The sequence below is a fragment of the Heterocephalus glaber genome, unplaced genomic scaffold (assembly GCF_053883595.1).
Source record: "Heterocephalus glaber isolate CG9 unplaced genomic scaffold, H.glaber_assembly_v1.0 deba00000768, whole genome shotgun sequence".
Classification (NCBI taxonomy): domain Eukaryota; kingdom Metazoa; phylum Chordata; class Mammalia; order Rodentia; family Bathyergidae; genus Heterocephalus; species Heterocephalus glaber.
The window spans coordinates 11314100-11326679 of NW_028258162.1; the positions used below are offsets into that span (position 1 = coordinate 11314100).

At 38.3% G+C, this 12580-nt stretch overlaps 1 protein-coding gene across 1 annotated transcript in view; it reads left to right on the forward strand.

Annotated features, from left to right (window-relative positions):
- Positions 1-12057, forward strand: part of Gpr158 (G protein-coupled receptor 158) — a 501792-nt gene extending 489735 nt beyond the window's left edge. Inside the window, exons 9-11 of the mRNA XM_004859910.4 lie at positions 3386-3491; positions 6665-6811; positions 7625-12057. Coding sequence (XP_004859967.3) covers positions 3386-3491; positions 6665-6811; positions 7625-9100 — 1729 coding nt within the window. The 3' untranslated portion in view covers positions 9101-12057. The remainder of the gene's footprint in view (positions 1-3385; positions 3492-6664; positions 6812-7624) is intronic.
- The last annotated feature ends 523 nt before the right edge of the window (positions 12058-12580 follow it).

The following is a 12580-nucleotide window of genomic DNA, read 5'->3' on the forward strand; positions in this document are numbered from 1 at the left end:
GTGTATTTCAAACTCTAATTGTCCCAGATCCTTTCAGAAATAACCAAGATAAATTATATGTTAAATGAGTTTTTAAAATTTAGTCATAAGGCAACAGGTAGTCATTACAGGGAAATAATGAAGAGATAAACCCGCATAATCAGACCACCAAAGGTAGACATTATTAGCACATTAGTATATTACTTTTAGATTATTCTGTATGTATTTTTATGATAGATTGTGTTTTACAGCATTTGTATGGCCATAAAGAACAAAGGAATTAGATTGTAATTTAACATAGTAAATCTGCAGAACACTGATTTGGGGAAATTGAATGAGGAGCAAGTAATAGGCAGTAGTAATTTTTAAAATACTAGTATGCAAAATGTCTCATTTATACATTCACTTAATTTATATATACTATGGTTCCAATAGTTGTAAAGCTCAAAAGTAAGAAGCAATAACATTTAATAATAACATTTACTAATTTAAATCAACTGGGTCAATTTTGGAAACTTTTTCTTGAATGAAATAATACTGAAAATGACTTCCCACATGAGAAAAGGTATTTTTTGTAAATATGGCATGTCTTTCTTGTCTACCAAAAATATAAAATTATATGCGCATATATATATTCATATATAAATTATAATATTACATATTATATATGGATTTACTCTCATTCTTACCAAATTGTGAGATTACACACACATACACACGTACACACACAAACCAATATCAAAGCATTAAGTTTAAATTTTAAATATGTAGAAGGCCTTTTGCTCAGTCTGTTCTAATCTTTTATTTGTTTTTAGTGCTAAGCATAAAGCAAACATTTGGGAAAGTGCAAGATTTTAAACAATCTATTATTTTTAGCCTCAATTTTCAAATGTTTCTATGTTCCCAGCTTTTCGACCTATTTTTAAGAGTTGAAAATTTTTTTTTTTCTTCAAATGTAGCTTTAAGACTACTGCAAAGTTCAGTTTTTCTCAAGTTATTTCTGGTCAGAACTACAATTTTTAAAACACCTGGCAGTAATTTAATGCTAATTAATTTAAAGTTAATTAATGTCAGTATATCTCAAAGGTATCTTTGGTAGACTTATTATTTTACCTAAAAATATATGCAACAATTCTTCTGTTTAGACATTCCTTGATAGCTTTAAGTTCACATGTACTGACATTTTAGGATGGGAATTCCAAGTACACAAAGATGCTTCTAGACCACAAATCCATCTCCGTTGATGTAGCTGTCTGCTCCAGTACTTGCCAGGACCCCTAACCTACTGGGATTGTATCACTTTTCCAGGGTGCATGTATATATACAGGTATTCCTCATTAAGCGACCCATACGTTTAGTGACTGTTCAGACTTAACCATCTGACTCTCAGACTGATGACCTGTCTTTTCTTTGTATATTTCTGTACGTCTTTTATAGAACATCAATGTCTTTTTTTGGTACAATATACCTTGTTTATATAGTACTGTAATTTTTGCTGATTGTACTCTTCTGTATTTTTACGTTCTGCTGTACATCACAGTACTGCACGTAAGAGTTATGCAAATAGAAGCAAAGTCATCAAGTTGGAGTTTCTTTTGAGCATTTCTTTGTTCTAACTGTTGTAATGTGGCTCCTACATACAATTCCTCATTTAGCGACCAATTCATTTAGTAACCTAGCAGCAGGAACAGAACTCGGTTCTTACCCGAGGAATGTCTGTATTGTTTATATGCTTCCAAGACTTGTTACTGAGTATGATGATTTCATTATTATGCTTTTTTAAAAAAAAGCTCATAAGACCCAGGAGAATAGGCTATGTCAAAAGCATCTCATCTCAGAACAAAGTGAATGTTAAGTCATATTACAGGCATATTTCAGGCATAGGTCTGTGTAAGATCACAAGCCTCACAAAGAAGATGATAGTCCAGAAAAGCCCTGTGTGTGTGTGTGTGTGTGTGTGTGTGTGTGTGTGTGTGTGAGAGAGAGAGAGAGATACTGGGGATTGAACCCAAGGCCTTCACACTGAGATACCTTTCTTTATTTTTTATTTTGAGACAGGGCCCCACTAAATTGCTCAGGTTGGACTCAAACTTGCAACCCTCCTCCCTCAGCCTCCCAAGTAGCTGGGATTACAGGTGCGGGCCACCACTCTTGGCTTAGAAAAGCCTTTTTAATGATGTGTGTGAGACATAAGCATTCTGAATTTCTATATATGTTATAAGCCATTTTGTTTATATTTTCAGTAACATGGGAAAATAACTATTTTGGGTAACACTTCAGCTTCCTTTTTAGCTTGATGTTCAAAGGATGGGAGGAGGTGAAAATGAGCAACAAATCCCCTTGATGATAATTTTGTTTTAAAATCAATACCGTTAATTTATTTAGCAAAATCATCATAAGTATAGTATAATACAGATATAAAATCAGTTTGTTTCCTTTTTAGCCATTCATGTACATTTGTTTTGTGATTATGATATCATGGACATTTTCTTAGGAGGTTAACTTTGCAAATTTGACAATATATACCATCTAACCAAAATTCTAATTCTCTAATTCCAAATACAATAAAATCTTGTTTTTAGCTTTCATGGATAAATGATAGACGAGAAAAATTAAAGAAAGATATAAATGCAAAAAGACCTTTATAAAAGCTACTCTTGGTTTCTGCATAACGATAAGTCTTTGAAACATGATCTTTGGTTTGCACATGCACCTACAGATTTACCAAAAGCTAGTCCAAAATCACTAGACTAAACTTCGGTGCTGAATTTTTTCTCACCACCTTGGAACATAGCTTTATAAATCCCTCAGTAAGATAAAATTTAAATATTACATTTTAAATTATTCAAGACAATTTGACAATTTAAAAACCACTAAAATTTTTATTTCAAAATGTGCAACTTACAAACCATTAGTGTATGATTTTATCCATTGCATTATTTACCATTTAAACTTTGGGGATCATCATTCTTTTTTCTTAATTCTAATTAATCTTTTTAAATAAAGAATATTAGGATCAAAATTTATTTGGATGTGACTTGTAACCCAAATTTGCCCCCAAGCCACTCCCTGTGTAACCTGCTCTTCATTTTAGCTCATGTGTCTTCACTCTGTGCTTTTCGGAGTCTATTTGCCACAGATCCCTAGTCCCAGGGAATCTTGGGCATGTTCTGTATGTCTTTGCTATCTTTCCTGCTATGGATACTCTCATGACAGCGTTCATATCTTAGGAATCCAAGGAAGGTTGTTTAAGCCATTATTCTCCTGTGATGAAAAGATATGCTGTAAAAACAGCAATTTTGTTTCTTTTGTAAAATTCACTGAGGAAAAGAAACTCCAAATATCCTGGTCTCTTAAGTAGAAATGCTTGGTCTCGGATTGCTAACTTGGCTGGTTCTCGTTTCAGATTCGCTCTTGCCTCCCGACTTCAGTCTGACTGGATGTTAATGCTCTATTTTGCACATACCCATTTGACTGTGACGGTCACCATTGGGTTGCTTTTGATCCCAAAGGTATTCTTCCAACTTTCTACTTTTATTGCAAGGCAGTTAAAGAGCATGAAATTGCTTCTCCTTTTAAAAACTCTGGTAAGATAGGCAAAGAAAGTGTGGAAGTTTGCTTGACACTGTAAAAAAATTTTAAAACTCCTCCCTGGGGAAACTGATGGGGTTTTTTGGATTTATATATTATTAATATTTATCTTAAATAATATTAAATGCCTTTATTTATAATCAAACCCATCATCTGTTTTGGTCCTTTTCCACAGGTTTGGATATCTGTGCAGGTTTCTGTTATGGCTTCAGAATGGCTTTCATTATAATTATTAAAATCATGGACATTTAAAAAAAATCCTGTTCTATGAATTCTCTTGTTTAGATTCATAGTCCAAGAAGTCTCGTGTTTAAAACTTTCAAACTAGATTTGTGTAAATAGAAATGAATGATTTAATATTAGGTATAGAAGAATATCAGCGCTGTTAGTTTCTGACAAAAACTTATCTAGGTGGCTTAATGAAGTGAAGGAAAGTGCGCCGGGACTCCAAACCCAGGATGCTGAGAGCCGCTTTGCCATCACCTAGCTGTGCACTGTAAGAGCCAAGACTCGGTCTCTGAGTTTCAGTTTCCCTCTCTAAGACATAACAGCAGTAAAGATGCTTGGAATAAAAGTTAATACTATTGGAGTTTGGGGCAAGACATATTATAAAATTACAGCTTTGTCATCACTATACACAGAGAGAACACAATATTAGAATATTATGTGTCTAATCGGTGCCACACAATATAGCGTTAACACTGCTGAACCAAGACCTGTGATTTCATTTACTTCAGGCTTCCCCCCAACTCTCATAGCTGACCAAAATGTTGAGATTCAGCCTGTTGAAAAGAACAAATATTTATACACAAACAAAATTCCTACTTTATTCCTTAATTTAATCCAGAGTTTTCATAGCTTAGTATGTTCCTGTAATTTATCTTAAGCATTTAAATACTTTGTGTAATATGATTTATTAGATGAGTGGATACTCAAAGTCTTCATTCAATAAGTTTTTATTGAGTTCTAAAGAGATTTAAAACATGCTTGTACAAAAACTTTGTACATGAATGCTCATAGCAACATTATTCATAACAAGCAGAAGTAGAAGCAACCCAATCTCCATCAACTTAGAAATTCAGAATTAAATATTATATAGTCATATAATGGGACGTTATTTGTCAATACAGAGGAACAAAATACAGAAGAATACTAGAGTTGGACAAACCTGAAAAACATTATGCCAAGTGAAAAAGCCAGAAATAAAAGGCCACATAATGTATAATTCCAGTTCTGTAAAATTCCCAGTAGAGGCAAATCTATGGAGTCAGCAGATTGGTGGTTGCCTTGGCAGGGAGAAGGAATTAAAATGATAGTTAATGAGTTGAAGGTCTCTATTTCAAGTGGTGAAAATGTTCTGGAATTAATAGTGGTCATGGTTGCACAACCTTGTGAAAATATTAACAAATACTGAACTGTGCTTGAATTATGTCTTAATAAAAATCAATTAAAATGTTATTGAAGGGCTTTGCTAGACACTATTGAGTATATCTTTAGAATATGAGTAATGGCCAGATAAAAATTTGTCCTCTCATGGCACTTATGTTCAGAAGACAGGACAGGGCAACAGATGAGATAAGTAAGATAAATATTTAAAATAGTATTTTGGGTAAAACCTTAGGAAAATAATATAGCAGAAAGTAAACAATATCTAATAAATAACTTGTCATTTGATTTGGTTTGTGGTTCTAGCAGTCAAACCTGTGCTCTTCAGCATATCTTATCCCGCTAGCTACTTCTGAGCCCTAGAGTCTTATTTCTTTAACTCATGGTTGGCTCTAAGATTTTTCTCAAGAAAAACGAGTGCATTATTAAAAGTAACCTCCAGGTGGTTTAACTCATAGCATATGAGATTTTTTTACTCTATCATACTCATCATTTATGGACTTCAGTTCATGGTAGCAGTAGCTCTCACTAAAGCAGATGGTAGAGGGAAGGAAAGATTGACAGATTCATGGTTTTTGAGTCAGTTCCAATTACAGAACACACATTAGTACTTGTATAGAAATCTTCTGTTTCACATATTACACCCTGTACATATTTGCCTGGCAAGCTCAGTTCTATAATAGAAGCTGACATCAAGACATTTTGTATCATCAAAGAATTGCTGTCTGGATTTTTTTAGAATTGAGCTAATGATACACTGGGAGAAGAGAATCCGTGCTCTCTCAGCTCTTGTCTCAGTTTCATAGGATGGTTCCTTGGTTTGCATATTGTTTAGAATGTGACAACGTTATGATAATTCTCCTTGAATCATTGATCACTCATCACATTTATTTACCATCATTTATTAATTCACTTCTTGATTTTTCCACTTAAAATAGAGAAGAGCAAACAGAACAAACAAAACAAAATGATGCAAAAGGCCACAAAAAATGAATTTTAAAAATGTGTTGAAAGAGGCAAAACTTGAGAGGAATGAAGAGTTTGAGGAAAAGTCTGTAATTTCAGAGATTCTTTCCATCCTCGCATAGATGCTATCCAGCCCAGAGCTCATCAGGCAGAGAAGATCTCCGTGCCACCCAGTGTCTTGTTCAGAATCTCACTGGTGACACACTGGAGACTGGAATCAGATATTCTGTCCACTGAGTTTTGAAGCTAAGATTTTTAGAGCTGTGTGTAGTAGATCAAATAACACCTTCCTGTCAGGAGGCTACTTGTTCCCATAGATGAAGTACATCTTCAGCTAGTGACAGAAACTGACAGACCCAGGGTAGACCCCACTGCTAAGAGAAAGAGTCCCTTCCAGATGCCTGCAGGTCTAAAGTGCTCCTCTTAATTAAAGAGCACTTCTTTAGATTTTTCCGTATATTTTTATTTTCAAAACACAAATGCATCATGGGAGAAGAGAACAGAAAAGAAACAAGGGTGAAACCTGCAGTCAAAGAGGAGAAAGTGCAAATATTGCCTCATGAGGAGCTCTAGTGTACAACACAGGAAGCAAAACACAAATAAAGTGCACATCATTGGAAGGTGCCTAGTGAATGAATCATCAAGCCGGAGAAATTCTGGTAACATTAGACTCTTCAGAGGATCACTGTGCTGTGTCTTCCATCGGGCTAATGCCACAGCTCATATTTCATATCTCTTGCAGTTTTCACATTCAAGCAATAATCCACGAGACGATATTGCTACAGAGGCTTATGAAGATGAGCTAGACATGGGACGGTCTGGGTCCTACCTGAACAGCAGTATCACCTCAGCCTGGAGCGAGCACAGTTTGGACCCAGAAGACATCCGGGTAATGCCTGGGTCTGCTTTTCTGTCTCAGATCAGGCCCACCTGGGTATTGATGTAGGTGTGTATGTGTGTGTGTGTGTGTGTGTAAGGACTCATGTTTTGTGAATGTGTGTATTAGGAAGAGAATGGATATTTATGTGTGCACTGAAGATACCAACACTGAGTTGACCCAGTGCTAAGATGTACAATGATGGTACAAAGTGAATTGCAGAAGCTATTTCAACTCTTCCAGTAACTGGGCCCAACCTGACAATCTTGACAGATGTATTAGCAGCCATAACGATGAACTTGTTTTACAAGTACGTAATATGAGTTATGACATTCTGCTGATAGGATATTCCCATGGACAGAGAAGCTGGCTCATTTAAATCATCTGTGACAACATAGGAGCATATAAAGAAGATGCTTTGTGTAGTCTGTGAGCTGTTGTCCTCTAAGCCTGACCCAACATCAGGCATAACTATCGATGATTACATGACACTTCTGACACGGTGCAGGGTTATGCTTAATCAGTGCTCAGCATCCTCTGTTTATTTTAGGGTTCTGGCTCAGTCTGGTCCACACAAGTTGAAAGTTCAGCATCCTTGCCCCCATGAAGCAAGGGTGGGATGCTTCAGTTCATGTCTTAACGTTCAAACTCAGAATAATTAGGAAGTAAACATGAGGAAAACATTGATGAAGACAGATTTTAAGAAAAGCTGTAGAGCATTTGCCCCAAAGAGCTTCTGCTTATTGGGTTCAAATACTACTCAATAACATCATCTGCCTGAATGCTCAGTTACACACATTTTTGAATTTGCTTTTGTTCCGGCAGGATGAGCTGAAGAAACTCTATGCCCAGTTAGAAATATATAAAAGGAAGAAGATGATCACAAATAATCCGCACCTGCAGAAAAAGCGGTGCTCCAAGAAGGGCTTGGGCCGTTCCATCATGAGGCGCATCACGGAGATCCCTGAGACAGTCAGCAGGCAGTGCTCCAAGGAGGACAAGGACCTTGCAGACCACACCACAGCCAGAAGCACTGCCCTGGGCAGGAAGGGCACCCCAGAGTCTTCAGGTCACACCGGGAGGCTCAAGGAAGAGTCCCTGAAAACCAGGGTCTTCTCACTCAAGAGGTCCCTCAGCACATATGACCACGTGCGAGACCAAAGCGAAGAACCCAGTGGCCTCCCGACAGAGAGCCAGGAGGAGGGGGCTACTGAAAGTTCCACGCTGGAGTCGCTCCCCAGTAAAACGCTGATCCAGAAGCTGAAGGAGGACAGTGAGGCCGAGTCCACGGAGTCAGTGCCTTTGGTGTGTAAGTCGGCAAGCGCCCACAATCTCAGCTCAGAGAAGAAGCCTGGGCATCCGCGAACGTCCATGTTACAGAAGTCTCTCAGTGTCATAGCAAGTGCCAAGGAGAAGACTCTTGGGTTAGCTGGGAAAACCCAAGCCTACAATGCAGAAGAGCGTACTAAGCCCCAGAAACCTCTGCCAAAAGATAGAGAGACTAACAGAAAATATTCAAACTCAGACAACGCGGAGACAAAAGATTCTGCACCCCCAAACTCCAACCATGTAGAGGAGCCAAGAAAGCCTCAGAAACCTGGGATTATGAAGCAACAAAGGGTCAACCCCACCACTGCCAACTCTGAGCTGAGCCCCGGTACCACCCAGGTGAAGGACAGCTTTGACATCGGGGAAGTGTGCCCTTGGGAGGTTTATGGCCTGGTGCCTGGTCCTGTGCCTTCAGAATCAAAATCTCAAAAACACGTGTCTATCGCAGCTTCTGAAATGGAGAAAAACTCAGCCTTTTGCTTAAAGGAGAAATCTCAGCACAAGCCTAAGGCAGCTGGAGGACCCCAGCCGCCCACTCAGAAGAGCACAGATAAGGCTGAAGTGTGTCCTTGGGGGGACCAAGGCCAGCCCCTCTTTGCAGATGAGACGCATTCGGTTTCCCAGACTCCAGCCCTCCCAGGGAGAGCCCAGGACGAGCGAGGAGGCCCACATTATGCAGCTAATGTGAGTACTGGGCAATGCGAAGAACTACCACCCAAAGTCGTAGCATCAACAGGAGAGAATGAAAATCTCAACCAAATGGGAGGCCAGGAAGCAAAGACATCACCTTCTGTGGAAAACGTTCCTGGATCCTACAACTCAAGTAATAATTTCCAGCAACCTTTAACGTCACGAGCTGAGGTGTGTCCTTGGGAGTTTGAGACCCCAGAGCAACCGAACGCTGAGACAAGTGTAGCTTTACCCACCTCTTCCGCTTTAAATGGAAATACGGTAGCAGGGCCTCGGAAATAAGAGGTCTGGGACACTTTTAAGAACAGCATCCCCGGGAAGAACAGAAAGGAATCCTAAATTCAAAATACAACAGGAAATCCAAGAATCAAACAATTCCCAAGGTCTTTTGTCCTTCCAGTGAAGGATGGCAGTGAAGTAAGGTCGAAGTCATGGGCTGAAGAAGCTCCAGAGAGCCTGTGAGCAGCATCACGGTGCCGAAATCAGACTTCCAGCAAGAGAAGTCAGCCCTCTGGCAGCACGAGCAAAATCTTCATGTTCCACGTGTTCGGGGGAATCACCCTCAACACTTGCCCCTGACCAATTTTTACCCACCAGACTCTGAATATCCAAAGAAACACAAGCCAGGAGACACAAGACATAACATTCTGCAGAGAAGAGGGGACGGGTATATTTTACAAAGTTCCAAGTAGCTGACTGAAAAGAACTTACCTTGCCTATTTAACCTTGATAGCACTGCTAACTTAATGCATCCCAAAAATATCTTTTATATTAATGATTGCCCTCATTTTCTTATATGTTTTAGTATATTGTTGTGTCTCATACCCAAGCATTCCAGATTGTATAATTTTTGCAAATAACTTTGATATCATGTGACACAACTCATTTATGCAATCTGTAGCTACTCAATTGTTTTTGCAACTTACAAGAAACCTGCTATCTATCAACTTTAGTTGATTCTTGAAGTACAGTAAGCTTTCTCTGGCTTAGGAAGCCATCACTGTTATGATAAAAACTTTCAGTTTGGGCTGTGGTTTATATATTGTGAATGTGGATTTGACTCTTATTATTTCACATCATAGTTTGTTATTAGGTCTTAATCAGGGTTTTACACAAGTTCAGTTTCTTGGTTTGTACTTCTTGTGAGGACTCAGAGGCTGGATTACTATTGGAGATTAAGTGGTCCTACTTAGTCACGTGTCTCAATAAGTTAAGGACAACTTATCCATTGTTTGTTCAAAGTAAAAGATAGATCATTCCTATTGTCCCTTTTAACTCTTTCAGTATTTCATACTTAGCAGCATTTCTTAAGGAGGAAGCTAAGCATGAGAAAAAGAAACTTTACATTGTTATTACCATTGGAAGGGAAAGACTCTAGGAATGACATGAGAATTATAGCACTATTACAGATCCAGGAAACTTGCCTTTCAAAATGAAGACAGAGAAGTAGCTCCTAATAGCACTTTCAAGGGATTATTTTTTTAAAAGAGAAAAACTAATGATAGTATCAAGAACATTGTATGGATATATTTTTATTATGCATACTGAAAATATGATATTTTAAATTACCTTAAACTATATTCTCATAAATTTTTATTCATTGCTTCAACTAGAGGTAGAATTTACTGGGCTGAAATCCCAAAGAGGTTTTATAACCTGATTTATTGAAAGCCTATAAGGTGGCCTGGGTTCTTCATTCTCCCAAGCACTGGAAAACTTACACATCTTGCAAAATGCTATTGCAAGCCACCTTGCTCAAAATGTAAAGGCTAAGATTTATTTCCAAGGCAAAACAGCCCTCAAAGCATATCTTATAAAACCTATTGCATTCCACGCTGATCTCCTGGTGTGAAAATCCTAAGCTGCTGACTTAGGCTACTGATGCGATCATGCAGTGAGATTCCTAACCTCAGTCTCATTTTATTTAAAGATGAACTGCTTAAAAATATAAAGCACAGTCTCCCTTTTCTCTCACTCTAAGCACTGCAGTATCAACTGCCTATTTTTCCAGGACATTTCCAGCCTAAATAACTTTTTTGTTTCATGAGCAGCAAGAACAAGTTAAGGGGATGAAGGATGGGCAAAAGGAGTCAGAATGTGGATTCAAGGCTGTTCTTAGACAATGTTATTCTCAGTCAAAGGTGAAAACAGAACGCTGTGTATCCATCACCAGATAGTTTTCTCAGTGATTTTTTTCTTCAGGAGTAAACGAACACTTCGCCATTTTGCAAAGCTGTGCATAAATCTTCCTCACCCATTTGCTTGCCCTGTGCATTACTCAGGTTGGTGGGGTAGGTTTGAAAAGATAGAGAAATTTGATTTACAAATGTTGCCTTCATTTATTTCTGTCACCCCTTCCTTTTCAGTCGAGGGCTATCTGCTTGGTGACCCTAGAATACTCCTTTAGGTATATTTGTGAATTCGATTTAGAGTTTCTAGACCCACGCAATTGTTTCACTTCTGTCTGAGATCTATTAGCACTTGATTCACTTTTGAGAATTAAGCAGTGAAGCATCAGTGAGTTTCATTGCACGTCAGAATGATCCCATAGGGATGTGACTTAAAGAAGACTTGCCAAATGACACCTTAGTGACATTCTACAATCCATAGATTATCCTGCACCAGCATAAGTAAGTGAGAATGGCTAGGGTCCTTCCTAGAGTTTCATTGCCATTACCTATCACCAAGAGAAGCCAGAACGTACAATTCTGGAGGTTATTATCCCAAACTGATCACTAGACCGTAACTAAACACTACGAAGGTCTCTCAAACATTTGCTAGGTTGTCCTTCTCAATGCATGTGCAGGCTGCATCCTGTCCTTGTTTTTGAGCCAGGGTTTATAAATAAGTAGATTTATATCAAACTTAATAGAACTGTATATTTTATGCAAGAATTAAATGCTTTATGATATGAATCATAACTCGACCCATTGTAAACTTCGGTGGCAATATGGATTTGAAACTCGACAGTTCTCTTGTATTTGCTTCCTAGGTTTCTGCATGCAAGTGATGACAGGTAGGACTGAATAAACACTGCCTTTTGACTTCTAGCATTTAGCAACCGAGAGTTGTAGAGTCAACAAAGCTGTAAGTCTCTTCACTGAATCTGTGGTTCTTCTGAAACTATTATCTGAAACCTCCAGCATCCCACCATGAAATATTTGGTAAATTTATGTTGTGACGTGTTGCAGCATGTAAATAATTATAACTTCTCTGCAATAAAACACATTTATATGAAAGTGATTTGTAGTGATGTGTGTGCTCATCTATCAGAAAATTGATTATTTTATTCAGTCCACTTTAGTAGTTTCGCGTAAATCTTTAGCTTTGTTATCCTTTTGCAAATACATCTTCGCATTGCCCATCTTCAGGAATAGGTGGTTAGCCAGATATGATCCCAAACACACAGATAATCATTTGTTTCCAATAAAACCTATTAGGACTGCTTTTGATTTAAGAAAGCTCTGCCTAAAGGGCAATTCATTCAGCTATCTTTTTCATTCATTTGTTTCCTCAAGGCACATACCAGGCTGTCTGCTAAGCAGTGATGATACCAAGACAGAAAAGGCTTGGAGAACCCCCCAGGCCCATAAGAGTATCCAGCCGCTGGTGTGCTAATACTCAGATGAATGTGACTGAGCCCAGCAGGCAAGGAAGGTTTAATAGAGCTCAAGTTCAACAGGGTTCAATTCTACAAAGAGGTTAGGGATGGAGGGAGAGTGTGCAGCCGGAGGATTAACAGTGCACAGCTCTGCATGAGCA